The following is a 27,431-nucleotide window of genomic DNA, read 5'->3' on the forward strand; positions in this document are numbered from 1 at the left end:
GTATACAAGTATCTGACCTAAAACCCATTATATTCAGTTGAAATTTTTCCCACTAAAGGGGAAATGATCAGATAGTTAACTCTTACATTACTACATTTGGACACGGTGATGCCAAGGTATTATTCATGTTATGTTACATAAGAGATGGATGTAAATCTACAGAATAATTCTCTTTCTACAGTGCTTTGACAATATCGACCCTATATTTACTTAGCGTTCATGACAGACGTTTTGAAAAACATCAGATTTACAGGCAAGTAGTTGAATTAGTGTTAGTGAATTAGAATTAGTAATAGATTGTGGACCAATCTGTTTTGGTCTACAACTCTGATGTCCATTTCTTAATGAATTGTTTTTCTTTTTCTTCATCAGCAGTACCTCAAGTTCTGTTGTACCCTCTCCCTCTACCACTACAGCAGGTACTGTATCTCTGCTGGTCTGCATACACGTAACAGGCTTTCAATTTCTGTGCTACTATAAAATGCTAATAGACACACAGCACTAGTAAGAATTATGTCTTTTTTTTTTTCTTTAGCCTTGCAGGGGGAAAGCACGATTTCTCAGAGCACGCAAGCCATCAGCAGGATCCCTGAAGTGAATTTCTGTGACATTTTGCCTTGTGACAAGGTCTATTGTTGTCCAATTCATCAACAAAAAGTCAAATATCTAAGTTATGAGAAAAGCAATGCAAAGGAAAAACGTAAGTTGAAACATTAATTTCTATTATTTACCATTTGAATAAACACTATATGAAGAGTGTGGGGGAGGGGGCAAGACTCTTTAAACGTAGTTAGCTTCCAACAAAAGTGCCTAGTCCAGAGGATTTAAAAAATCCTGATATAACTAATCATCACTGCAGCCAATATGTTTTTGAAAAATCTGGCCTGGTTACCTTTAAGAGTTCTGGGTCGTAAGATGTTTTGTCAGGTCTCATTGTTCTTCCTGGTCTTCTTCGTGGTAAATGATTTCATGTGAACCAGAAAGTCATTAATCCTTTTAATTAACCTTTGGCTACAGTTGGCCAGGAGTTGATTGGGGGTAGTGGAGGGTGAATTAACAGATGTAAAAAAACTCAAAACACTTAATGGTGTCACAGTGTGGTGATACTACATCTTTTCTGTGGGCAGAGACAGAAGTTTAATTGCCAGAAAACATAAAAGAGAATTAAAACTCTGCTCATTCAGGCAGGGTATTTGAGTAGAGAAATGTTATTTAAAGGCAGAGCTCTATGAAATAAATTACTTTTACTGGAACAAATTCTCTTTCAGATATTGTCTGCCAGATATTATGTGTGTAGTATGTGAGTAGGTGTATTGTTTACAACTTTTATAACGTTTATGAGCAAGATTTTATACATAAAGGTTTGTACAAGTTGTTGGACTCTGTATTCCTCTTTCCCAGACCTTAGCATTGTCAGTGCCTAGCAGCAAGTGTTAGTATTACTAAACCCAGCATTCATACTCTTCCTTTCTTGGCCTTGGGAACAATTCTTGCACCAACCACCATTGACAAGTGGAGGTGAAATCGGGGAGGAATGCAGTTCAGCCTCTGAAGTACAAATGTGTACCGGGGCAGGCATTGCCAATTGCTGTGACACTCTTACCACGCAAACTGTTTCAGTGGGATTCACCCGCTGGCCGTTCTTTATACTGCAAAGTGCTGTTGTCTGCAGACAAGCTGCACGTAAGTGGTCCTTGTGATTCTTGTGATTAGTGCTGCAGTAAGCCCTGTGGCAGATATAGCTCAATACAGTGCTTTCAAGAGGTCATACCTAAGTGATTTGTATTGCTCTGAAGCCTGAAAGAGTGTTGATTAATTAAAAAGACATTAATCTCATTTACAAATGAGGGAACTGTAGATGGATGAAAATGAAAAATGAAAACCTTCTATCCCCAGCTGGCTGCTTTTGATATTAGGTGGAAAGAGAAGATAAGAATAAACACAAAGCATTACCTTCTCAAGGTCTTATGCTCCAAATAGCATTAAGTGTGGATCCAAGAGTGAAAAAGCAGCACAGTACACAAGCTACTGAAAGATTTCAGATCTGCTCAAGTTTAATGAAGCTGAATGTATCCCCAGACGGAAGGTAACAATGTCAATATGAAATCCAAACAGAAGGAAAACCAACAAGCTGCTTAATGTAGCTGTAGCCAAGATAAATGAAAAGGAAAATGTTTTCAGAACAAAAAGCTAAGAGTTAAATATGGGGAATAATCAAGATAAACAGTGGATATTTTAGAATCAGCTGATTAGTCTGATTCATGGAAAGATAAAACTATTTGACATTACAGTTGAATTAAATGCTAATTTAGGAGTTCATATTTAACAGACCTTTTATTGTTCCACCATGTGATACCTGAATTCTGTGGATGCAGGCTACTACTGAGTGCATCCAGTGTAGATCCTCATTCCTCCCAGATGAGTTAAGGAGAAGGCTGTTAGGAGTGTTGAGGTAGAAACAAAAGCATTCATAAGCAAGAGAAAATTTATTAAACAAGAATTCAGCACATCTTTATGTAGTCTAGCTTAATGTGGCCTTTTTCCTCATACTTTATTTGTTTTAAGAACTGGTTTCTCTGAAGAATTTAGACTTTTGAACTCCTATTGGTTTCAGTGGAAAGGAGGAGCGTGAATACTCTTCAGCATCTGGGCCTTTTCTGCTCTCTGCTTCCATGCCATTAGTTCTCATTGCGTTAAGTGTCACTGGTAACTAGGGGCTCTCCGTACTTTCTCTTAGACTGTTGTTTCTCCCTGGTGTCTCTCCCCTCACCATAGAAGCTTGGTGAGGGCTCCTGCTGGATTTTGGTCAACTTCATGTATGTTCATTTCTTGTCTTCAGATGGTAGTTAACTGATTCATAGCAAAGTACTACCACAAGAAATCATCAGCAGGTTTTTTCCATACTGCTTATAGAATATTACAACTCATCTGAATTAAAACCAGAAAGTGCTTGAGGAAAAAAAAAGAATACCGAATTTATTGGATGAGTTTATCTGAATCTTATCTGAAGATGATGGTTGTCCTCATTACATTCTGGTCATGCCTGTACTTTTATATTTGTTATTGAATTGGATCTTCACACCCCACATGGGCCTTTGAGAAAGCCCTGGGAGTTACCATATGTGACAGAGTGGAAGTTTACCACAATTTATTGACGGCTGCTACAGTATTTTTTGGTGGTTCCTGGTGTTCTTAATTGGCGACTTGAGCTCCAAATAACAGCGTTCTGCTTTCTACATTTCATTTGGATTGCATCAGCTTAAAGGACAATGAAATAATAATTTTATGAAGAGTAAAAAACCAAGTAAAAATAATTTTCTATGCTGGTTACTGACTCAGTTTAAATAGTTGAAATCTTAGTGAAGTAAATCTGTGTTCATCCTAGTTCTTACACAAATTTCTGATACCCACTTAATGCTTTCTTCCATCATCTGTCAAAGAATAACAGTATTCAATGTTTAGTAATTCAGAGTATGTAATAAATATTCCTGCCAACACTTGCATAGCTGAAGTATTGTATCTACAGGGAGAACATCTTTCTTTCAGTGAGCAATCTTTTACCTTCACCAGGGGGTACAGGTTTTCCTACAGAATAGTTCTCTGTTAATGAAAATGTAAAAAGGCAGGGAACGTTTAATGCATTGCTAATGTATCTAGACTATTAAGAGAAAACAGAAGAAAGTGAAAGGAAGATGTGACAACTAGTTTGTAAATTAAAAGGAAGAATGAGAGAATGAGTAGGTCTTTTTTAGATCTGCCTCAAGTACATGTATAACTAATTGCACGTTTTCAGTAGCCATTTTTCTAGGTGTGTGGCAGCAGATCAGAGTGTAAAGAAATGGGACAGCAGATGACTACTAAATGCAACAGTTACCACTTAAGTTGGCAGACCTGGCAAATCTGTATGATGAGCAAGTAAATAGAAAATGGATTTGAGGAATAACTAGCAGCAGTATCACAGGTTCATATCAAAACACAAAAATGGTGGAAATCCCAGAGATGCTCTTGTATTACATTGCTTCTGGGTCCTCAGATTCTAGTTGTTAATGTTGTTCCACGCTCTCAGTCACCTACTAGCATGAGGAAAGTCTGAATTTTCGTATTTCCCAATACTGAAATGCAAACGAAAATTTGGAATGAATAATAAAATAGTAAGGTCAATCCAACTTTCTTGTTTCAATCTCAGTGAAATAAAGCATTATGATCTTTCCTTTTGTAAAATAAATTTTTATACAATGAAGCAGTGACTTCTGTTCTAAACAATCATTTTGAAATCAGAATGTTTCCTTTGGAAAATATGGGAATGGAGCATTTTGGTATTCTAGAAATACATGGTTCGTTCTTTTCCCAGATGAAATGGTATTTGATGAAGCATGTTAGTTTAGGCAAGATCAACATTTCTCAGTGCCAGTTTATTGGTAACATGTCTCTGGACAGATTCTTGGCTGGCAATTAGTGTAAAAGCACAGGAATAGCTTTAAACCATTTTGCATGGGCTTGAAGGGCCTTTTGCCTTCCCCACGTTGTACAATATGATGATTATTCAAAAGATCTTTTGAAGATCTTTTAAAGAGAAAATGAATAGAGTAAAAAAAAAAAAATCAGCTTATATTTCCCAGCCTACTTCAGTGTTTGAAATTACAGAGATAACATCAGTGATCATGGTGATCATGTTGTTAGAGCTGTGTATTAGTTTCTTTAATTTGGTGACTCATCCTTCTCTCTCTGAAGTAGTGTCTCACTTGGGTCGGTCCTCAGTGTCTTACAACTCGCATTCAAAAAGCTAAGTTATTCCCCTGGCCTATGTTTTTGTGGCAGATGCCTATTTATTCATAGAAAGATGTGGCTTTCATTATTCATAGAAAGATGTGGCTTTATGATCAGATTTGTGCTGAAGTGCCTGACTAGATGCTGACTTTCACTTTGCCTCTCTATTATAACAATTGGTGATATTCTGTGTGTGGGATGAAATCTTTTCTATTAGGCTATTTTTTGAAATGTTTTAGATATCCTGTGGTATTTCAAAAGCTTGCTTCTTGTTATCTACAAACTTCTTTTGACTGTATATATCTTCTTCTGAATAGAAGTGCTTTGTATTTTCAAGGTTTCTCTTGTTGGTTATGCATGCCTTTATCCAACAGATAATTAACAAAACATCTTCTGGTGTTGTATTCATATTTTGCTGTTACAACTGTGCAAGGCTAACTTGGGGACATTTGTACATACAACCTTTCACAGGAAACAAAAGTAACATGTTACCTGAACGAGATCCAGTTAAAAAATCTAATGGAAGACCTGATCTTGGAAATGACTGTAAGTCCCATATTTTTTTAAAAAAACTGTTGAAATGTATAGTTGTATAGCTTTGAAGAGCTACCTTTAGGCTTGGAATTCTGCTGCTGGAATTTAGAGAAGTTTCATTTATAACTGGTCATTATAGAGAATTAGTACTTAGGAATCTATTAAATACCTGTGATTCACTATAATTTTCTTGTCATTGCAATTTATTCTTACATCTTCATTAGATTTTTATAGATGTTCTGGCTGCCCTCTCTAGAGAGTTCTTAGACTTCGCTTCAGGTGCAGTAAAATGACAAGTGATATTTTCCTTGACAGGGGCTGAAATCTTGTAAGGTGCTCAACACTGCTAACCCTTATACAGCAAAATGCTTAAGCATATGAGTGTGGTATTTGTGCGCAGAAAATGCACGATACAGTGTAAAGGAAGTGTTTGGGGTTTGGCCCAGTTGACCTAATGGATTAAAAACATCAGCTACTGAAAGGGGCCATCTCTAGCTTAGGATCCTGATGCTGCCTGCATCAGTGGAGATGCAGTGGAGACGAAATGAAGTTCTTCAACACAGGACATTTGATTTCACGCTTCCCTTTTAGTGACTGCGTACTGCTGTCAGAGCCAGTCTGGGCTGAAAATACTGATTCTCTTCTGTGAAGATGAATATCTGCTGATTATGTATGTTATAATGGCATGCTCTGACATTCATTCAATATGAGCAGGATTATGCCTTGTCTTTTCTGTTTATGTGGATGCTCTGTTATAAGGTTTGGGTTTTTATAAATGTTCGATTAAAGATTAGGCAATATTTGGATGATAAAACGTCTATACACTGGCATGCACTTAAAGCAGGTTGCTACCCCGGGCCATGTGAGGAATAGAACACAGGTTCTGCTTGTTGCCCGGGTATGTCCCTGTGGGATGATCTGGGAAAAATCATTCCCCTTCTGATTTTTGACATGGCTACACACCTCAGAAAAGAGCCTCTGTGGCATTACTATGATACATGTTGTAATGAGATGCTGTGTCATAGGGAAATGTTCATCTGTGCTAGCTCTTTGAGACTAACACGCTCAATTTCCCTCTGTCACTTAAGCATACGTGTGGATATTTGCATGCTGACAGTTAAGTATATACTACCACACAGATATTTTATAATGAGAGCACAGGTCAGCCTATAATCATTAAGTTTCTTTGCGAAGTAGGAGGAACAGAAACACAAAACCAGTGTTCACAGTGCGATGTAAAGAGCAGGCTTGGGCCTCCTGAACCAGGTCTTCCTTTGCTTTCTGCACCATGTTGCAAGACTTAAAATCAGCAGCTTGACGCCGTAGGCAAAAGCTGGAGTCTAGCTGTCTGCTGATGGCTCACACACTCCCTCCACACCTGGGCCTTCCCCAAACCATTGGCAGTGTGAGCCTAGGTCCACTCAGGGGGTTTAAACCCGTTCGGCCCCTTATGTTTGAGGGCCCTCCACAGTTCAGACTGAAGTGGGCTGGTTTACAGATCTGAGATGCTACAGGTCCTAACTATAGGCCTGCACTGATTGGATACTGTAGATGTATCCAGAAGAAGTAAGTTTTTCAGGATGCAGCTCAGTACAGTGATTGCTAGGCCAGCTGTGAAAGCAGCAGCTGTGCTGCTGCGTTAGCACATGATTCTTGCTGCCTAACTCTCCACAGGGTTAATCTGCCTCAGGGAAGAGCCACGCCATCGTGGCTACATTCTTCATCTCACCATAACTGGCCACCTTAGAGAACATCTGCATGGCACAGAGGTGCTGGCCCAAGGTATCACAGGAAGCCTGTGGCAAATGGGGGAAATTAATCTAGCCTGGCTAGGGACATAATCACTCTGGTAACCAGTTACTTTCCTCATCTTTCCTGGTAATCAAGCTATGGTTTGAAGTTGTTTTTTTCCCCAGAAACTGGTTTTTCAATTACTGGTGTCTAGTTATCTTACTGCATTGCGTGCTGCCCTGAAACATATTTTACATGTGCATAAATACAATGTATATACATCTGTTTATACATAGGATGTTGGGCTAATTCTAAAATACAATTTTTTGTAGAGTTTTTATTCCATATTCCCATTCCTCAGACTGTAAACTTCCTCCAAGTTCAGGATGTAAGTGTTCGGAAGATACCAATGTAATATCCTGCTACCACTGTTTTCAGTTGTTCCTATTGCCACAGTTTACTTAGGATCAAAGTGCATATATATTTTTGGTTAGCTGAGCATATTTTGATATTTCATATTTCGTGATGTTTGTATATGTAGAATATTACAAAACTCTAAGTTCTTGCAAGTTCAAAGCCGTGTTTTATGAAGAAATTGTAATATTCGTTAGAGTTAAGTAGTTTTCCTGCACATGGGATTAGAAACAAGTTTTGTTGCATTCCAAATTGTTTCTCTCAGCAAAGATAATGTTTTTCAAATTAATGGTTATTTGCATGAGCGTGGCTTCTAGTACATCAAAATGAACATTGGCACATTTGTATCCTACTTGAACTACCATCAAAATAGCCTTCAATGTCTGCCCAAAATAAAATGTTACAATATTAGGTGCCTGCCCAGGATATTTGTCCTTGTAAATCGAACAAGGATCTTCTATTGCCTGTAATGGTATAATGAAGATAATCAACAAAAGGCTTTTTACTGAGCCCTGATTTAGACCTGTAGCAACTCCTGTAGTGGCAAGCAAGGGAGTAGATGCCACTGTATTAACTGCAATTTTATTATGCTTTTATCTAAGATTTCTGAAATAATAAAGAAGAAAACATTATTATTAATATTTTTAGGGATTGATACAACAATCAGTTCCATACAGATTTTGGAAACTCAGCAAAGCATTGACAATCATTATTGTAGTAGAAATCTACAGTGCAGGTAGGTAAATTGTTTTATTATACTTTATTACGGTGGAATAGAATACCATTAATGTGGCATGGCTACTTGGCTGGCTTCTTCTCACAGTTGTTTCCTCTAGTGTGCAGGAGTTTTTTCAACCTTTTCATATTTTTTCTTTCTTAAATTTAAATGCAATTTCCATGTTTTTGCAAAGATACTATCTATCTCAAAATCTTATGTGCATTAATGCCACCTTTTTCAGGTCTGGAAATTACAGCTATGTTATTCCTGTTAACAAATATACACCCATGGATGTAGAAATCTCACTGGAAATAAAGTAAGTACAATTAAAGGTAATACATACATAACAAGACAGTGGTTCATTTTTTTTATAGTAATTCTTGCCTGATTTCTATCGCGACACTAATTTGTCCCTATTCAGAGGAGTGGGACAAATCTATGCACAACTAAGTTCTTAATGTAGACCTTTGGGTAGATCCTTTGCTGTAGCATAGGCCCAATACCGCTCTCAGCCCAATGACAATTTCACCCATTAATGCAGATACTAAAACCCAGTAGTTTTAAGGTTCAGTTTAATAATCATTTGAGCAGACATGTATGCATATATTAGCAGGATTGTGGCTTGTAGACTAGGCATTTGAGGTTTTTTGGTGTAGAGAAATATTATTAGGAACACATATATATATAACTCCAGAGAACACCTTTTTTGACCAAGCACTGTAAAAGGGTACTTTTGTGCCGGAACCTCTGGTAATGCATAAAATTGTGAATTACAGCGGGAATAAGCAGCAAATTTATTCCTCTCAGCAGATATTTTCTTGTCAAATAAAAGTCTAGCTCCATTGTGTTCTCCCAGAAGTAACAAGTTCTTTCTTTTGGGGTTCTTCTCTGAGAAGGGCCAGCGATAGCCAGAACAGCTGCCAAACACTCTGCTTGATGACACTTCATGACTCCAGTCTCTCCAAGAAAGGGCTCGGTGAAGTTGTGGTCTTTAGGTCCAGTCTTTTGATCTTGAATACTATCCTTGTAAACATTGCCTTTTTCCGATAAGAGAAAATATAACAGTACTCCTGAAATGCCTGCTTGTTTTCTACAGCAACTGAAAATCGGTCTTTTAAGTGTGTGCCATTATAAACTAATAATGTGACCCTCCCATGTAGGGATTAATACATCACACTCAGAGTTTCACTGTAGCAGGTGCTGAATTTATTTTGGATATTGGTTTGTGGTTTGGGGGAGGGAGATTTTCAATACATACCTTTGCTATAAACTTTCACTAAACAAAGCTGCAAACTTAACAAAACCCAAAATGCTTAAGAAAATGCAAGCATATTTGGATTATTGCTGTGTCCAAATATTGTAAGACACTATAACTACTTCAAAAATTTGGAAAACTTTTATGCCTGCTGAATAAAATCAACTGAAACAACACACATTATTGCTGACAGCCTGTGTAGGACAGGGAATCTGCCATATATGAATTATATGCTTTAAAATGGATGTTTCTTAAATACCTCGTTAAGGTTGTGAAAGGACATTTTGCTGGGGGTGCTTCATTGTTCCCCAGAGCATAAACCATAAATACTGATGTCACCTTTTCCCCACCTTCTGCTTTCATTTTTTCTGCTAGCCATTGCCATATCTGAGTTCCTTTGGATCTCCAAGGCATTTTTGTTTGTTTATACTCTTCTCAGAAAAGCCATCCGGTAAGCTAGGAACTGCTGGAAACTCTCTCTCTAGAGATAGTTTGGAGAAGATATGACCATGGGGTCTCTGCTGTTGAAGAATTCTGAATGAAATTCTATTTACCACTGCTTTCCCAGACAAAGTCTGGGATATTTTAACTTCTTTGTAGTGTTATATTTGCATGTGTACAGTAGCAAATGGGAGTTATTTATATAGGTCCCTGCTTTAAGTCTTATTATGGGTTTGGCTTCCATAAAATTGATGTTGTGTTTAGATGCCCAGGTACGCTCTGGCAAAGGTATGTTATGCCTATGCATGATGTAAACCATGCAACTCAAGCATGTCATGACCATTAATTTGTATAAGAAGTCATATACAATAGCTTCTGGTATGAATATGCTTGAGGTTTGAGGAAGTTTAGTGTACATTTCTAGATTTATCTTAACAACTGTAAAGATCACCCAGGTTTCCAAATGCCCTCCATTCGTGGGAGGGAATGGGACAAGATTAGAGGTTGGTGGCTTAGGTTTATCTCCTTCATACCAACCAGTGAAGTAAACTCCTCTGCTTTATTTCTCCACAATTCAATTCTTAGGATTTTTTTGCCTTGTATGTATTTTGTATTTATATATATGATTCTTCTATTTAAGAGCAATCGGATAGATCCTTATTTTTCTCTGTTTCTTGAAGCACCACAGAACCATTAATTATATTTCTCTGCAAAGTCACATTTGGAAATTATTGCTCCCATTATTCTTCAAGCCAAAGCAGTGGGAAGGATTTCCTAGAAACTACACAGGTAAGATTTTTGCAGCAATACTCTGGCTTGTGAGGTTCATTTTTATACACTGCCCAGCACATGGCTCTTTTTTCATCTCTCGCCGTAAAGATACTGTGCAAAACTGAAAATAAAATTGAGCTTTATGTAGGAAAAAAGTGTTCATTTTTCTGATAGTTTTGGTGGTTGAAGCCATACAATGCTGAAATAATTTATGATTAGCTTTAACCTCCCCTTACTTTCCAGAATGGTGTTCCCTTCTATTAGCTCTGCTTTTCATAAAAGCATCCGAGTCTCATAAGTAAGATGTCATGATCCCTCGAATGACGCCCTTGATTCAAGCAACGTTGTGTGGATGGATTCTGGAGTAGAGGGAGATACGGAAGGCGGAAAAAACTTGTTATAATACCTAGTTCTGCTGAACAGCCTTATACACCACTGTTAGTAATGAACGAATAAAGAGAGAAAAGAGACCATGAAGATCTTCAGTTCCAGAGTGTGGAAAGGAGGATAGCTCATGCCATCTAGTCACCTTGGCCTTGTTAATAGTGTGTTTATGGAAAAAAGAAATAGTCTATTAGAACCTGACTTATAAAATTAATGGCTGCAAAATTCTGATCTTGATTAAGGTAGTAGAAATCCAAATGGTACTTTGAGTCTGCCAGTCATAGCTGGCTGTGGCATGACCATAATGAGATGCAACCTTTTTGTAGGGGTCAGTTTTCTGCTGAATTTTATAAAAATCTATCTAGTGACTCTCTACAAGGGCAGTTTTGAGTCTACTTCAGCCTAACTCACCACTGTAACTCTATATATCTCCAGAGATACTTAAGAAATAGGAGTACTTTTCACGCAGGGCCTTAGGAGAGACTCCTCTCATCTACTCTACTGTTTCTATAATTTTTTTGTGGGTAGTGAGTTCCAGTTTTTAAGTCTTGAATTCACTGGAAACAATGGTAGTATTTCCCTTTATTTCTGTGTGAACGGGAGTTTACCAATAAATCTCTCTAGGGAAAGTTCTTAATTGTAAAAGCAAGAGTTATTTACATGTTGTTCTCTGGATTGCCTCAATGGGAATAAAAGCTGTTAAACCATATTAGCTTTTCCCAGTAAAGAAATATTTAGAGACCTGATCTTGCAAACTTTGATCATCTCCAGTAAATTGATGAAGGCCTTAAACTCCCTTCAAATTAGCTGGAAATAGAAGACTCTTTCAAGGCCTTGATTTGTCCATATTGCCTGGAAATGTTTATTCTAAAGTAATAAAGGCTAAAACAGTAGGAAAGGCAGAAGCAAGGATAGTAGCATTTCTGAACACATTGTAGGAGAAATTGTGCCATACATGATATGTTCTTAATTGATTTTAAATTACTTTTTTGGTGGTTTGTCAAATAGAGCAGTTGGGATACCCCCACCCTTAAGCTGACTTTCTGATCAACTTTTCAAATGTCTTTGCAAAAAGTTACAGGCTTCTCTGCAACTGCTGCAAAGCCATCAGAAAGCCAAAATTGTCCAAGTTTTGACCTGTCTGCTGTAATTCCAACAGAATTGAAATTAAGTCAGACACAGAGAGTTTCGCAATCTGTGAAGCTTACTGCCAAAACTGGTCAAAGACATTTCCTGTCTCAGCCTGAAATCCACATCAAAAGACTAACGCTAACTAGCCTCCAGCAGCAGTGAGCATTCAGGTTTGATATGACTCAAAATAGAAATGCTGCCTAGTTGAAGAGGTTTTTTCCCAAGATTTTCCTAGGGACTGTAAGGCTTATTCCCTGCCAAAGGGCAGGACAGCAATCATTTGGACTCAGCAGTCTCACATAAGTTGTATCATGCGAACATATCATCTCCAACAGAGAGAATGTGTCAGAAAGTAAAGGGAGGAGGGAAAGATGAAGGAGTTGAGACGCTAGAAACTGATGAAATAAAAGTTACTATGGATCATTAGGTTAAAAAGAGGTGAGAATTGAATTTTATTTTATTCCATGTAGCATAAACATTTCAGATACAAAATATATTATTTCATTTGTACCTGGCAGGACACTGCAATCAAAAATAGCATGAAATCTTGCCTGCGTCTGTTTTTGAAATACTGAGTGAGATGCTTCTCATATCTTTAGAATATATAGAGGAACTTTCACTGCCTTCTGAGGACTACTAAAGTTGCTGTTTCAAAATCAACAGAATTGCCATTTGCTACTATTACACCCTAAAGCTCTTGGGCTACCTGGCACATCAGGAACAGTCCCTATTTATTGTGGGATTTGCTTGGAAAACTAGAGAGGGAGTTCAGTTATTTAAAGCCAGCTGAGTGTCACTGGGAGCCTGACGTCTGTCAGTTCCTGCGCAGAGCTGATCAAAGCAAACCTACATTTGCAAGGTTTAAAGTCAGCACTTCGTCTTTAAATACTCTGACTATAGCTATCAAGTCTTGTTATCATAATTACTTAGCACTGCATTTGTCAGTGAAATGTTTCCAGAAAATGTAACCTTTTCTCCAATTTAATGTGAAATAAGGTTATCTAATCTCTCTCTCTCTCATTTATCATCTAGGGTCGTCAACATATTTGGGCTCTTCCTGTAGCTAAATTGTATGACAGCGCATACTATTTCCGTGTAGCTGCACCGGTAAGCCTTTTCAAATGGCAACACAGCAAAAGACAAAGAGCATTTGAACTGAGAGAAGATCCTATATGAATCTCCTTTATTTTTCTTCTGCAGGGTTTTGCAGGCTGCTCGACAGATCCTTATTTTGCTGGAATGTTTTTTACTGATTACTACTTCTATTTTTATCGGCAGTGTAACTAAAATGTCGCTGATCATTCTGTTCTTTGGGGAAAAGACAATGAAGCTCTTGATATGAAAAAAAGACTTGCGAATGGCCCTGGATATTTTTTTAAACCTCTTGCTGAGTTGTATGGCACTTTCTTGTTTGTTTCACTTTTAAATTAAAAACAAAGGAGAAAAATAAAGTGTTTGACAATGACTGTAGTTCTGTATTTCCAGGAACTGTTTCTAAAAGGACGTGAGCCAATGGAGTATATGATATGTAAATAAATAATCCCATTGATCATAGTGAAGTTATATGATATTGTACATATAACAGACAAGAAAAAATGGTAGAAGCTCTGCTGTCCTCAGAAGGTAGTAAGACAATAAAATGTTACTTGCAGTCAGGAGACCTGCTTCTGTCCTACAGTCATTTACCTTCTCTTAGTATCAGCTGCCCTTTATTTATATATAAATCTATTTTTTTCCTAACAAAATCAAAACCAAACAAAACTTTGAGAGAGAAACGTAGCACTGTGCAAATGCCCTCTAAAATAAGTGCTGTTAAGTTAGGGAACAACAGGTCAGTTCTACGGTGTGTGTAAGTATTTCCATTTCAGAAATCAGTACCATCATTACCATTACAATTGTGTGATTTAACGACGCTGCTGCTGTTTGAATGAGATATGTTTCAGCTACCTTTTTTTTTTTTTAAACTGTATGGCAGGAACGAACTATTTACTCCTAAATTCAGGTTGTTTTTTTTCTTGGTGTTTGTGATTTGTGCTAGTGTGATGAAAGAAAGAACAGAAATATTTGAGAAGAATAATGTCTTGCCTGCATGGCTTTCTAAGATGGATAGGGATACACACTTGCATGGGAGAAATCTCTGTTTATATTTAGGAGATACATTTTTAAGGTAAAGTTATTTGAATGAAATTTCACATTAGTTGCTCAGACAGAAAGAAAACAGATGTAATAACCAAGTACAGTATAAATAGTGTTGTGGGGTATGTTTAGAACAATCATTCATTTTGTGTAGAGAAAAGAAAGTAAATATAACGGAGAGACTGTAGGCTTTTGAAGATTTATAACGTAAAAATTACATGTGTGAACAACCTTACTCTGAATTAAATTCTTTAGCAGTGAAAGGGAAACATTAGGAAGAAAAATTAATCTCTAAAAAAGAGCTGACCACAGTCTTTGTAAACACCGATGTGTCTTAACTGTGTATTTATTGCCTGATGGTGCGATGGGAGAGTTTAATTTGTTTCTGTGCTTTTGTCTGGCATTTCTTTTGTCACTGTTTTGGGATTTCCTTTAAGGGTGACCTTCTCACTGATTTTTTTAGATGTATGTGCTTCAGTTGGGGTTAACCGCAATGTCTGTAGGGTTTTTTGCCTTAAATGACTCACTACTTCGACCTTAAACATGTAAGAGTTTAGTTTAGTTTAGTTTTGTTTTGTTTTCCTGGGAAGTATTTATGGTGTAGACCACATCGTCTGCAATATCCCAGAGACTAACTGGACTTGGAACTCTGGATCCAAAAGCATCAGAAGTTTGTGCCTTTAGTTTTTTATGGTCCATACTTGAGGGTAATTCCTAAGAAGTGTCACCCGGTCACAGATGATAATGCATGTGCATTTTGAACAAAAATTGTACATTTCTGACCCAACTGGCTTTCATCACACTGTTCTGGGTTGAAATACTCTTCCCAGTGGCACAGAGCACTGCGGTAGGAGAATATAAGCTCCCAGTGTTTCCTGTCATCAAAAAACTTCCTGTGATTAGAGTCTGGGCTGAGATGCATGTGGGATAGTAACTATTTTCTTTGTGAAAATGCTTGTGGTGATTTTATTACACATTGCTTTGCCCATTCACGAATTTTCAACTAGTTCTTTACTCCTGTCATATGTTTTTAGTAAGGTACTCTTGAAGATTTTATTAAGATTTAAGATGACAAGCAGGCTGTGTTCTAACATGTCTGAGGTAACAATACCAATGGTATTACAGTAAGAATCACCCAGATTAATGAAGAATGAACTTTGATGAAACCGAGCAAAGTGCAGCTGTGATGGAACCAGAACTGGCTTCAGCATGCAACAACCCAACACCTCACACCATCTCTCCTGCTCTGAAAGACTGTTGTGACAGATGGAGCCCAAGTCATGGACTAAATGAACTCAACTAACGTTTTAGAGGGACGGCCCATAGACTAAGGGAATGATATATGTGAGTATATATCAAAAGACAGGAAAAGTGGTGGTGATTAATTGGAATGTACTGGAAAACGTGAGACCTGGGCATGACGTAGATGGTATAGACTAAGGGGTGGATACTGTCCTGGTTTCAGCTGGGGTAGAGTTAATTTTCTTCCTAGTAACTGGGATAGTGCTCTGTTTGGGGTTTGGTATGAGAATAATGTTGATAACACACTGATATTTTAGTTGTTGCTAAGTAGTGTTTATACGAAGTCAAGGACTTTTCAGCTTTCCATGCTCTGCCAGGTGCACAAGAAGCTGAGAGGGGGCACAGCCAGGACAGCTGACCCAAACTGGCCAAAGGGATATTCCATACCATATGTCGTCATGCTCGGTATATAAACTGGCCAGGGGGCAGCAATCGCTGCTTGGGGACTGGCTGGGCATTGGTCGGCGAGTGGTGAGCAAGTGCATTGTGCATCACTTGCTTTGTATATTCTTTTATTATTATTATTATTATTATTATTATTACTGTTTTATTTTATTTCAATTATTAAACTCTTCTTATCTCAACCCAAGAGTTTTCTTACTTTTACCCTCTCAATTCTCTCCCCCATCCCACCGGAGGTGGGGGGAGTGAGCGAGCGGCTGTGTGATGTTTAATTGCTGGCTAGGGTTAAACCACAACACTGGGATAGAGTTAATTTTCTTCATCGTAGCTAGTATGGGGCTATGTTTTAGATTTGTGCTGAGAACAGTGTTGATAACACACTGATGTTTTAGTCACTGCTGAGGGGTGCTTACACAGCATCAAGGTCTTTTCTGCTTCACAGACTGCCCCGCCAGTGAGTAGGCTGGGGGTGCACAAGAAGCTGTGAGGGGACACAGCTGGGACAGCTGGCCCCAACTGACAAAAGAGATGTCCCAGACCACAAGACATTGTGCTCAGCATTAAATCTGGGGGAAAGAGGAGGAAGGGGGGGACATTTGGAGTGATGGCGTGTGTCTTCCCATTATGTGTGATGGAGCCCTGCTTTCCTGGAGATGGCTGAACACCTGCCTGCCGATGGGAAGTAGTGAATGGATTCCTGATTTTGCTTTGCTTGCGCACGCAGCTTTTGCTTTACCTATAAACTGTCTTTATCCCAACCCACGAGTTTTGTCTCTTTTGATTCTCTCCCCCACCTCACCGGGGGAGAGTGGGTGAGCGGCTGGGTGGTGTTTAGCTGCCTACCGGGGTTAAACCACAACAGAGCCCCACCAGATGCACAGTGGGTGATGTACATGCCCAGATTTCTGTCCAGTTTTGGTGTGAAAATATGGAAGCTCTAGGAATGATTCCCACTCCGTATCTGCTGAGTCTTCACTTTCCTGTGTTTGGGGAGGTGGAACTCAACACCACTGGACTGGTGACATTCTCTACCTTGTGCAGCCCTTCTCCCTTGCACAACACCGAACTGGGGCTGCCATAGAAGTACACCATGGGGAAAACATGGCCCGCAGCATTTTCCATCCTGAACGACTAAAGGAAGTATGGATTGATTTTTCCAAATTAAAAACATGGTTCTAAAAAGTTCAAGCATCTCTGTTGTTTTTCTGCTGTTTCTGTGTGCTCAGTGATAAAGCTGCAGCAATTTTTAATAGTGGTCATTACAATGTAATTTGAAACAAATTTTGTGATACCTGATAATGAATTATTAATGTGATATGTACATTGTACTTGGAACAGGAAAACCCCTTCCCTTCCCTCTTTTTAACACAATGTCGATGAATTGTAGAGACCTCCAGACATCCATCACTGGAATTTTCTCCCCTAATTTGAAAGGGAGCTGAGGCAAAGCAAACTTCCAGTGTAGGGGATACACACAGCTGTAAATTGCAGGAGGCAAAGCTAGAGCTAGAAAAGGGCGATCTGGTACAATCTGATCTGGGTTTCAAACCAGCTGTTCATGCCAAGAACATGATATGGCAATTCACATTTTTACTTGACTGTAACACAAATTACCTAGCCTTGCTTTCAGTAAGTTTGATCTAGCAGTGGCAGCGGCATTTTAAGTGAGGACCTGAGATCACTTGAAAGCCCAGCGCACTAAATGGAGGGGCTATAGAGGGAAAACCCTGTATGGTCACCCCATGGAAACCAAGTACAAGGCAGAAGAGCAGCATGAGAGGTTCTGGGGTGTGAGTCCGCAGCTGGAACAGCCGATAGCCTTCGGGCACAACCCCAGCAGCAGCTGTAGACAGCTGTGAGCAAAAGTGCATTTTGCTTTCTGGCTGCAGCTCAGTTCAGTTGACTCTTTAGTTCAGAAGAGGCCTGGTAGGTAGCGAGGAGGCTATCTGGTGAGATGATGTGAGCCTACCGTGAGAAGTGAGCAATCCCAAAGCTGAGTCTGGAGTCCTGCGCAGCTCGGGTCTGAAGGGAGGCCTGGAGGTGAGCTTTTGATCAAGTCTTGCTTGTCTACATTTTTCTAGGACCATAGCTTGCTTTCTAGCATCAGAAAAATACTTGCGTTGAGACTTTTAGGGGGTTAAATTCTGCCCACAGTGCGAGAAGTTGCTCACTCAGGAGTCATTCACTTCTTAAATTACAAATCCATTGCATAGAACCTGAGACAATCCAGCTGCAAAATGAAAACCTGATTTACATCGGGTTTGCTCTTTCTGTTAATGAGTGCTAGAGTATGTTTAAAATAAATCAGTTCATTGTAGGTATAGAAACTAGTTTCAAGATACACAGAAAATTAATCATCATTTATAAACTAGTTGCAGTGCTTTAAGACTTGTATATGATATGTTGCTTTATATGAAGACATGGCTTTTATATATGACATTATAGTACACTGGCTCTCGGGTTTCATAGGGGAGATGGTGCTTTTTGAAACAGGATGTTTGGGAAGTTTTAGTTTGTAGACCCAGAGCTTTGGATAACATCTTTGACACTAAGGAGGCTGGGATTCCGTCTTGCTCCTCTGTAGACCAGAGGGCCAGTGATGAAGCCTTCATGCCTCCATTGCTCACTAATAAAACTTTGCTAAGAGTATTTTCCCTTCTTGACGGGGAAGAGGAACTGGAGGTGGGGCAGTGTTGTAAAGGTAAATGTATTAAACACACTGAGATGCTCATATGTGTCAGGATTATATATGTTTGGGACTAATTAAACAGACCCTGTTTTAGTAAAACAACGTGCTCAGCACTTTTGAAAAGTCAGGCGCAGTGAGGAGTGTATAGGTCTAACTTTAGCTTTTCGGTTTAATGCTTTGATCTTGGCATGTTAACTCAAAATCCTTGTTAGGCTATAGAAATGTTTCTCCAGAAAAAGCATGAACATTTTTTTTTCTGGACAATGTTGATCAAGTAGTTTGAAGAAACAGTTTTCACTGTTACATTTCCACACCCCCCCTTTGCTCTTATGCATGCATAGTATTTGTTAAATTTTTCTAATCTGACATGGGTGTGTTTGCTTACTGTGGAATGAGTAATTTTAATTAACATCTGGAAACCACCAAATAATGCCTGGAGTGGCAGCTGCTGGCTATGTCCCACACTCTCAAAATCATTTGGCTGAAAGAACAGTGCTTTCCAAGGAAAGGCCAAGGCATAAGCGTGTCCCCATCCTAGATATTTTGTCCACTGACTTGCTGCCCCTCCTGCTACCGTCTGAGATTTGGGGAGCGCTGAGGGGCGGCCGTGTCCCGGCAGCAGGCACCAGCAGCCTGGCTGATGCCGCCTGGGGCAGCGCGCGCTGCCGGGAGCGGACGGCTCAGGTTCCTGCCTGGCCCGGCCTCAGCTCTCCCCAGCGAGATTCAGGACCTGGGACTTGAGCACACCTAGAGCGGTGGTGAGGTTCAAGACACGTTAAGGCACTTTAGTCAGGCCTAGTATGTCTTGTCCAGATCCAGTCTAGGTTAAAAAAAGAAAAATTCATGCACTCGCAGCACTTCGGGTATTGACATCCTCATAAATATAGTCTCCTCTCCCTGCTCCAGCTTCCCCAAATAGCGTATTTTCTGTCAAAATAGCACATGAATGAACATTTTCAGCGCAAGCCCAAGCCCTATATTCAAAATAACAGGTCTCACACAGGCAATCCTGACCCAATTTTAACCCTGGTTGCTATGGCACTCCGCAGGCCGGGCGGCCGGCGGGGCAGGGCGATGTGGCGACGGCACACAAGCCTTTTGTCGCTCCTTGGCCTGGGTCCAGCCAGCTTGTTTCCCCCCTTCTCCCTCCACCCCGCAGCAGCTGGCAGCAGCCTACATCTGCCGGCCAGGAGCAGCGGCCAGGCTGCAGCCTCTGCCGACTCTCCGGGTCGGTCTCCCGGAGGAGCCACCTTCTCCCAGGTACCCAGAGCTGTTCCCCTGCAGACCACAGCTCCCATCCTTTGGCTGCGTGCCCCTCTGTTGGAAAAGCCTTCATCTTCCTGCTGCCGGGCTTTGAGCAGACTCCCTCTCCTCTGCCCTCGCTAGCTGCTTTCCAGCTGTCCTGTCCCCTGCTTCACCTCCTTCCAAAAAAAGGAACTCGTTACAATACTTTTAAAGGATGAGATTTAAAATAGGTCATCTTCTTAGTAATGGGTAGAAAGGAAAGTGACTTTTATGAACAGGATTTAAACCAAAACTCATTATTTTAAAAGCAGATGTTTTAATTTCTAGTTGATGTTAAATGTATTGCAATTGCCTGCATGCAGTAATATAAGCACAGGATTTGCAAATTTGAGTTTAATGTTAATTTAGCTGGTAGAAATATTCTGCAGGGTAATCAGTGCTTTGCATTTTTCATTCAATCTTAATGTTACACTTTCCCTTCCACAATATAATCTAAACCACAGACCAGCTGGCTGTGTTGATTAAAATCCTCTTTCTGCTTTTTATTAATCTTCATGGTTCTGCCTTAGAATTATGAAGTGGTCATGGTCTATCAGGAAGGAAATCTGCTGGGCCAGAATGCAGTATTTACAACTCAAGACTTCTGCCTAAAGCATATTGCTGATTCCTAACCTAAGTTGTGTCCTGAATGCTTTGTTATATCCACAGAGCCTTACATGACTTTGAAACAAAGCTCTTCAGATTAAATTACTTACAAATAATTCATTATGCATTTGGCTGACACGTTTCCTCACTGAAAAGCTAGATTAAAAGAATGTCATTAGGGGATAGGGGTGACAGAGGACTTTTGTTGTCAATAGGCCTAATCCTGCCTTTCAGAGGCGTAGAGTCATGCAAGCTCTTCATGTGGACCCTCACTGCCTTTACCTTGATGACAGAGGGAGAACGGACGGGGTCAGGGTATTGCTGCAAGGGGAAGCACTGATCCAGGAGTCAGAGGTTCCTCGGGATGCACAGCAAAGGGACGGGAAACGTTCTCAAATGGAAGGTGATGGAGCAGCGGGAAGGATGCTCTGATTCCCAAAACTCATCCAAAGGCTGCTTGGGCACAGCCTCAACCTTCTTTGCTCTGCAAAGCTCCTTGCACAAAGGCTGTTTGTCCAGACTGGATGAGATTCACCCCATACAAGTAATGTGCTCTGTGTGGTGTTGCTTTTTTTGTAAATAACTATTTGATCACAACGAATTGATTTTTTTTTAACTAATTTGATATGATGATTAGGCAATCACTTTAGCATGTGTTTTTTCAATTATCTCTCATTAACAAAATGAGGCAGTAACTAGGCATAATCTATCTTTTTCTGATTTCTCACAAGGTTAATTAAGACTGCAGATATTCTTGCTGAGGGTTTTGGATATCTTTGGATCTAGGGATGGTTAACGTGGTCATATCCTGTAGTTATGCTACCCATACTTTGGCCAAGATCCTAGTCATAAGGATCCTAGTCATAAGTCATAAATGTTACTTAGGTAGAGACATTTGCCTACAGGTCTTTGCTGCACTCTTCCCTTCCCGATTGTATGTTGCTGTCGGGACTGTGTCAGTGCATACATTTGGGGCAGAGAGAGCACAAAATGATGATGGACGCTTATAAATAATGTATGCTAATGCTGCAGAATTTTGCTACAGGGAGTGAAGTTTGGTCTTAGGTTTTACTCTGTTTCCATAGTTGCACTTAACCACAAACACCCATTTTTACTATTCAAAATAAATTGCCTTTCAAATTCTACGCCACTGCTATCTGTTTTGAGCTTTAGCAAGGGGCTGTAAGATTTGCAGGTTGAAGAGTCAGGGCCCCAAAGTTTTCTAGAAGCTTTTCTCTCACTCTAAGGTACGATATGCCTTACCTCAGCGTGTCTCTCACCATTGCAGGGGTACCCAGCCTACAGCAGAGTAGAATGGAGATAGGCCACGAAGATGTGAAGTACCTGCAGGGTTAAAACCACGGCTTCCCATGACACCAAGAAGAAGGAGTTTCCTATGAGCCAGCTCTGCTATGACTTGCACTGTTGAACACAAGCTCTGACTACTTGGGAATTAGTCTTTTGTGAATGGAGCTGGTTTTTCTCCATCTTCTTGCAGGTGTCTTAAGCCTTTGTAGGGTGCCCTTTCCTCAAAGTTACATTTCTCAGTTTCTCGGCTGGTTTGGGAGTCTGCTGCAACCTTAGGATTTTGCATTTTTAATCTTCAGAAAGCAATTTCTTTTTCTTACATTGGAGGGTCTTGTTGCAGAAAAGTCAGTTCTGACTTCCCCTCTTCCCAATTTACTTTTGTCAGTTTTCCAGGCATTGATAACAGTTTTTCAAGCTCTGATTTCTTTAGGCATAGAGACTTGCACTAGCAGCTTGCTGTGGTAACCTCATTGCTGATGGGGTGCTGGTTGCTGGCTTGGCTGGCCAAGCTTGGCTGGCTACTGAAGGTTCATGGGCACTGCTCAAAGAAACAAACCCCACAAGGCTACTGGGTGGGGCAGGTTAATCACCTTGTTCTTCTCCTCATGACTGCACTGTTCTTACTTTCACTGGACTTTTGCCATCTCAGGCCTTTTCTTTAATATCGTGCACATAGCGGCTGGGCTCCGGCCGCAGAACTGACTGGTAGCAGCATTCAGTCGATGCTCTTCCCCTGTAGCCTCCTCTGTTCCCATCTTGCTCCCCCCTACAACATCATGGCTGAAGCAGCTCAAATTACCCTCTTGGCATTTGTCTTACCAGTTTCCTTTGTGATCTACTTGCTTTAAGGTTCAGTCTTTTGCCTTGTCTCTTGGTAAATATCATGCCAAATTCAAAATTCGTGCCCTTATCTTCCAGAAATGTTCAGCAACTTGGGATCTCTCTGCTGGCTTTTGTGTTTCTCCCTGCTTTTGGGCCATCACTTTTGTCCCTGTGCTTTCTCATGTAAATCCCTCTTCCAGTTCACTATTTCCTACAAATACCAACCCAAATCATCAGAGGCTCAGCCACGCGACCAAATATATATTTCACTAGCTTTCATACTCTAGTGTTGTTTCTACAATGGGCTTCTGTGCTTGTGGATGGTCTTACCGACTTCAACTGGTGCTCCTCGTAGCACTGGTGGTCCCTCAGCATGGGGCACAAGCTGGACGCTTCACAAGCAGAAAATACAAAGAAGAACAGAACTGCTTAACAAAAAGAATGCAAACTCTGTGTCTCTGGGTCACTTTACTGTCCCTTAAGGATTTCTTTTTGCATTAAGTTACGTGGTTAAATGTATTTTTCAAGACAACAAAAAGATTGACCTGAAGGATCTCACTCAGTCTGTCTGTCTCGGTGAGGAAGGGGTTTGGTCATCTTGTTTCTGCTCAGGCAGCTACCAAGAACCAGAACCCCTGTGTTTACTTATTTAAACTGAATTAGGTATCATGGTTGCACAAATCAAAACCAAACTGGTCTGTGTATACAAGAAGCAGCTGATGTTCTGTTTCTGGAGTAAAATATATGTAAAGAAATTTTTTTGCAATGCAGAAAAGGGAAAAAACTCCAAACCTGTCAAAGTCAAGCATATTAAAGGAGATGGTTGCAAGAAGACCCATATGCTGTACATAATATATGACTTTCTTCCTCTTCTATGTCTGCCCTCTGAAAAAAGAAAAATTACAAGGGCTGAAACAGAAAGCATCATTAAATATTAATCTGCTGGGGCTTCCTTAGTGCTAGCCGAGGTCAGGCTCTGCTGCAGAACACAATGACAGATGGAGCGTCCTCTGTGAAACCACTCTGCGTTGCCAAACGCCGTTAGTAGGCGAGCTGTCTGCTGCCAGGCACGTGCTCCGGCTGCGCGCCCCGTGCGCTCCCTGCCCGGGGCTGGGAGCGCTCCGAGGGACCCGGCCCCCCGGGTGGGAAAACGCCGGTGCGGGCATGTTGTGCGGACACCGAATCGGGAAGGATGGGCTTTAGGTTAGGGCCAGTGCCTATGAGCTTTCTGCCTCTGTGAGCGCATCGTAACCCGCAGGCAGGAAAATGCGGTTTTTGAAAATGGTTTGTCCTGGCATGGGGCTGAGCCAGGGATCTCTAATTCACCCTGAAGGGCACTGTCCCTGCTCAGCCTGGGTCCTGTGTTTTCCATCGCCTTGTATGAAAAAGACTCAAGTCTTGGAGACTTACCGTGTTTGCAAAATTGAGTTGAAAGCTCCTGACTGACAGCCTTAAGGGCTTTTCCCATAAACACCTAAAGCTATACTGCAGCTTAGACAGAAGGATAGGTTTTGCTTGGTGTCTAGATACACCTGCTTGTGACCAGGCTCCCTACGTTGCTGCGCTTTCGGCATCACCACTTTGTAACTCTCCAGCTAATTTAGTGGTGAAGCTGCTGACAGGAAAACAAACCAGTCGAGTTCCTTCCTAAAGCTTCGGCACAGCAAAAACGGGAACAATCCCCAAATCAATGCCTGCCCCAGCTCCTTTTTGCCAAAGTCCTGGCAAAGCGCAGGCTGTCCCCCAGGGCTGCCAGAGCCAGCGCTGCAGACACCGTGGCCTTAGGGCCTGTCTGCTCTCCTTCGGGAGGGAGATAACACGAGCGCTAGTTCAATGTGGCCTACCCCAACACACAGTTGGTCTGCAAGCCTCCTCCTCTGCCTCGCGTACGGAAGAGAGCTGTTCCCACTGCACTAGCAGAGGAGGCGAAGAAAACCTACAGCTCTGATGTCCTGTCTCTGGTGTCCTAAAGCTCTGGTGAAGTGGTGGCGTCACCACCTCGGTGCTACCTGATGCATTTTGGTGATGACCTGGGTTACAAATGTAGTTCAAGCAACTTGTGAGAGGCACTGTCGCCTTCGATAAATTATATAATGTTTAGGGTTTTAGCAAAATCCTTAGAAAACAGTGGAGCTTTGCTCAGTCACTGCTGCTTATGAGTCCACTCATTTCAACTGTCTCTAGTCTGGGTTGCACATTTTCCCAAAATGGGCAATTTCCAGAAGTCATTTGCTGGACTTGATTGCCTTGTGAAGGCCAAGGACATTTGTGGAGCCTTAAAATGAAGCTTTTAAACTTAAGTGTTAGATCAAGAATTGAGTTTTTGTGTTTGAGCTCTTGCCTCAGATGAACTGAACAGCATCAAAACTGAAACAAATGGGTTGCGCACCGTCACCTCTGCATCACAGTGAAGAGGAAAGCAACATAATCTTTGCTTAAAAAAAGACATTATACTTGCCAACAAAGATTGTCATTATTTACGCTTTTGAGGCAATTGCAAGCTTTCACTCACAGTGGCTGTAAAGAGTATGAAGGTGGTTCAGCCCTGAACAGAATAATGTCTAGGGCACACCAGTAGTGCTGGTGGTGTACCTTAAAATATCAATACATTGATGGCAGTTAGACTGACAGGCAGCTCAGATGTCCATGAAGTGGGGACAAGGTGATAGATTGTCAAGCTGAGCTAGGGACAGCAGAGGCTGAGGCTACTATAGCTGAGGTTACCCAAGAGGGCCCCAGCAGAGCAAGGAGCAGAAATGGCATCTTCCAAATTGCAAAACAGCCTCCTAGCCAACGGCTCGCCTTTGCTCTCTCATGGCCGTCTCCTAAACCTCTTCATAAGCTCTGCTGTGTGCCTGCCTTTCAGTAGGCGACAAAGAGCCTGCTCACAAGGCTCACAGTAGGCTCACAAGGAGTTTTGAGGTCCGATAATATTTCTCAAAACAGCAGGCATCACGCTGACGGTGTGACAGACAGTTTCACGTTGGGTGAAATCTCACTGACTGTGGGATTAAATTTATGTTTCTCCAAAAAGGCTAGTACAAAAATGTGCTTATCTGAGAAGAAGTGAAATTATCCCTTGGCTGCGTGGAGTCGTTGGCTCATCTTCTGGGGAGGGAGGAAAAGTGGCCACTGTTGCGTGGGGTATCTGGGAGCACCAGCTCTACACAGGATGGGAAGAGAGAGCCAAGGTCGCTTCCCTTACGGTTCATCTTGGACTCACAGCGTTTCTGTGGATTGTGGAGTTATAAAATCCTGGCATCTGCCTGTCTTATCTTTGCTTCCTCTTCCTACAGGTTTTATTCACACTTGTGTCAATTTTCTTCTCCAGGTATATGCCCAGCTGGATTTTGATAATCCCTCCAGAGGCTCCTGTGCAGTTCTCTCTTCAATTACTGCCTCCCCTCTGGGAAGATTTTATGTTTCAAAACGTGCTGAAAAGCACCTTTCCCACATCTACTTTAACAGTGCTCCCTCCCCAGGCTCTGAGACTCCAGGGGTACAGGGTCAGTGCATTGCTCTGCTGCAGTGTAGCCATGTCAGACTTTGTTTTTAAAATGTCTCATTCAACATATCCTGGAATATTAATCCTTTCTCTTCAATAGATAAGCCCGTGTTTTTGGCAACAAATGCAGGAAAATAGCCAGTATGAGCAAGAACTGGGTGAATTTGCTTCTACTGAATGCTGCATCATGCCAAGCTGCTCTGGTCCAGATGGGGCTCCAGATGGGGGTCAGACATCCACCTTTTTATGTCTCTGGAGCAAATGTTCCCCTCTTTCCATCCTTGCATTTGCAGGCAGCGTGCCGCATGTCTGAGCAGGGAAATGGCCATTTGTGTAACAGAGATGGTGCAATGTGTTGCAAAAAAACCATGCTGTGCTTCATCCTGGAGGCCTTGCTTTTTTTCTTTCTTTAATTGTTTCCGTGGACCTAACTAAGCCACTCAAACAGAAAGCCTGTGGCTGTTCCATGTGTGAGAAATATGCAGTAGCCATTGTGAGCGGATGATGTGGTTCCTGGACCTCTGCAGTGGGCACAATGAGACCAAGGTGCTGTCATTCATCTGTGTCCATTAATGACCTGGAGAAGGAGAATTTGACTTATTAACTTGGCTTCCTCCACTGCTGGGTGCTGCAGTGTAAGCCAGTGCCGTATGAGTGAGGGTTCATCTACGTGGTGCTTTTCAGGGAGAAGTGGGCAAGCCAGCTAGAAGGCCAGCCCAAAATGTAAGGGAGGTCTCCACAAGTATTGCTGATGAGCCCTGCAGAGGCATGACTAGAAAGCCCTCACAACTTGCGAAGTTCTCCTGACATTTGTGTCAAGTATCTGGGAAAGAGGAACAGCCCTCTTGACTCCTCGGGAGATGTCTTCTGACATCTGCCACGGGGTAATGGTTGGTTCTTATCACAGTTTCCATAACGGCAGATATTTGTCCTGACTATGACTTTCAGGAATCTGGGCAGGAGAGTTTATGTCAGCTGAAGTATTGAATGGATTCCCATTGTATAATTTGCTGGGTGATCCAGATTAAACATCATCTCCCACATCACTGAGTGGTTCACTGGAGGTTTTTCTTCTCACCTGCCTCGCCTGTATCTGAGCCCTGGCTCTGGTTGCAGCTGCGAGATGGAGAGCCAGAGGGTGGCTCTGAAGCCAAGGGCCAGAAGCAAGGTGGCTTCTGTGGGGCACGAAGGCCACCGGGTGCCACCTCAATCTTCCGTGAACAAACCCATT

General features: G+C 41.2%; 1 protein-coding gene across 1 annotated transcript in view; it reads left to right on the top strand.

The window, feature by feature from the left end:
• MYRFL (myelin regulatory factor like) overlaps window positions 1-13,610 on the top strand; it is a 39,860-nt gene extending 26,250 nt beyond the window's left edge. Inside the window, exons 17-27 of the mRNA XM_075149821.1 lie at window positions 182-253; window positions 373-419; window positions 536-704; window positions 1,306-1,315; window positions 2,198-2,226; window positions 5,294-5,313; window positions 8,095-8,182; window positions 8,406-8,480; window positions 10,541-10,649; window positions 13,179-13,253; window positions 13,347-13,610. Of these exons, the coding sequence (XP_075005922.1) occupies window positions 182-253; window positions 373-419; window positions 536-704; window positions 1,306-1,315; window positions 2,198-2,226; window positions 5,294-5,313; window positions 8,095-8,182; window positions 8,406-8,480; window positions 10,541-10,649; window positions 13,179-13,253; window positions 13,347-13,433 (781 nt within the window). The 3' untranslated portion in view covers window positions 13,434-13,610. The remainder of the gene's footprint in view (window positions 1-181; window positions 254-372; window positions 420-535; window positions 705-1,305; window positions 1,316-2,197; window positions 2,227-5,293; window positions 5,314-8,094; window positions 8,183-8,405; window positions 8,481-10,540; window positions 10,650-13,178; window positions 13,254-13,346) is intronic.
• The last annotated feature ends 13,821 nt before the right edge of the window (window positions 13,611-27,431 follow it).

Source organism: Calonectris borealis, chromosome 1 (assembly GCF_964195595.1).
Source record: "Calonectris borealis chromosome 1, bCalBor7.hap1.2, whole genome shotgun sequence".
In the NCBI taxonomy this organism is placed as follows: Eukaryota; Metazoa; Chordata; class Aves; order Procellariiformes; family Procellariidae; genus Calonectris; species Calonectris borealis.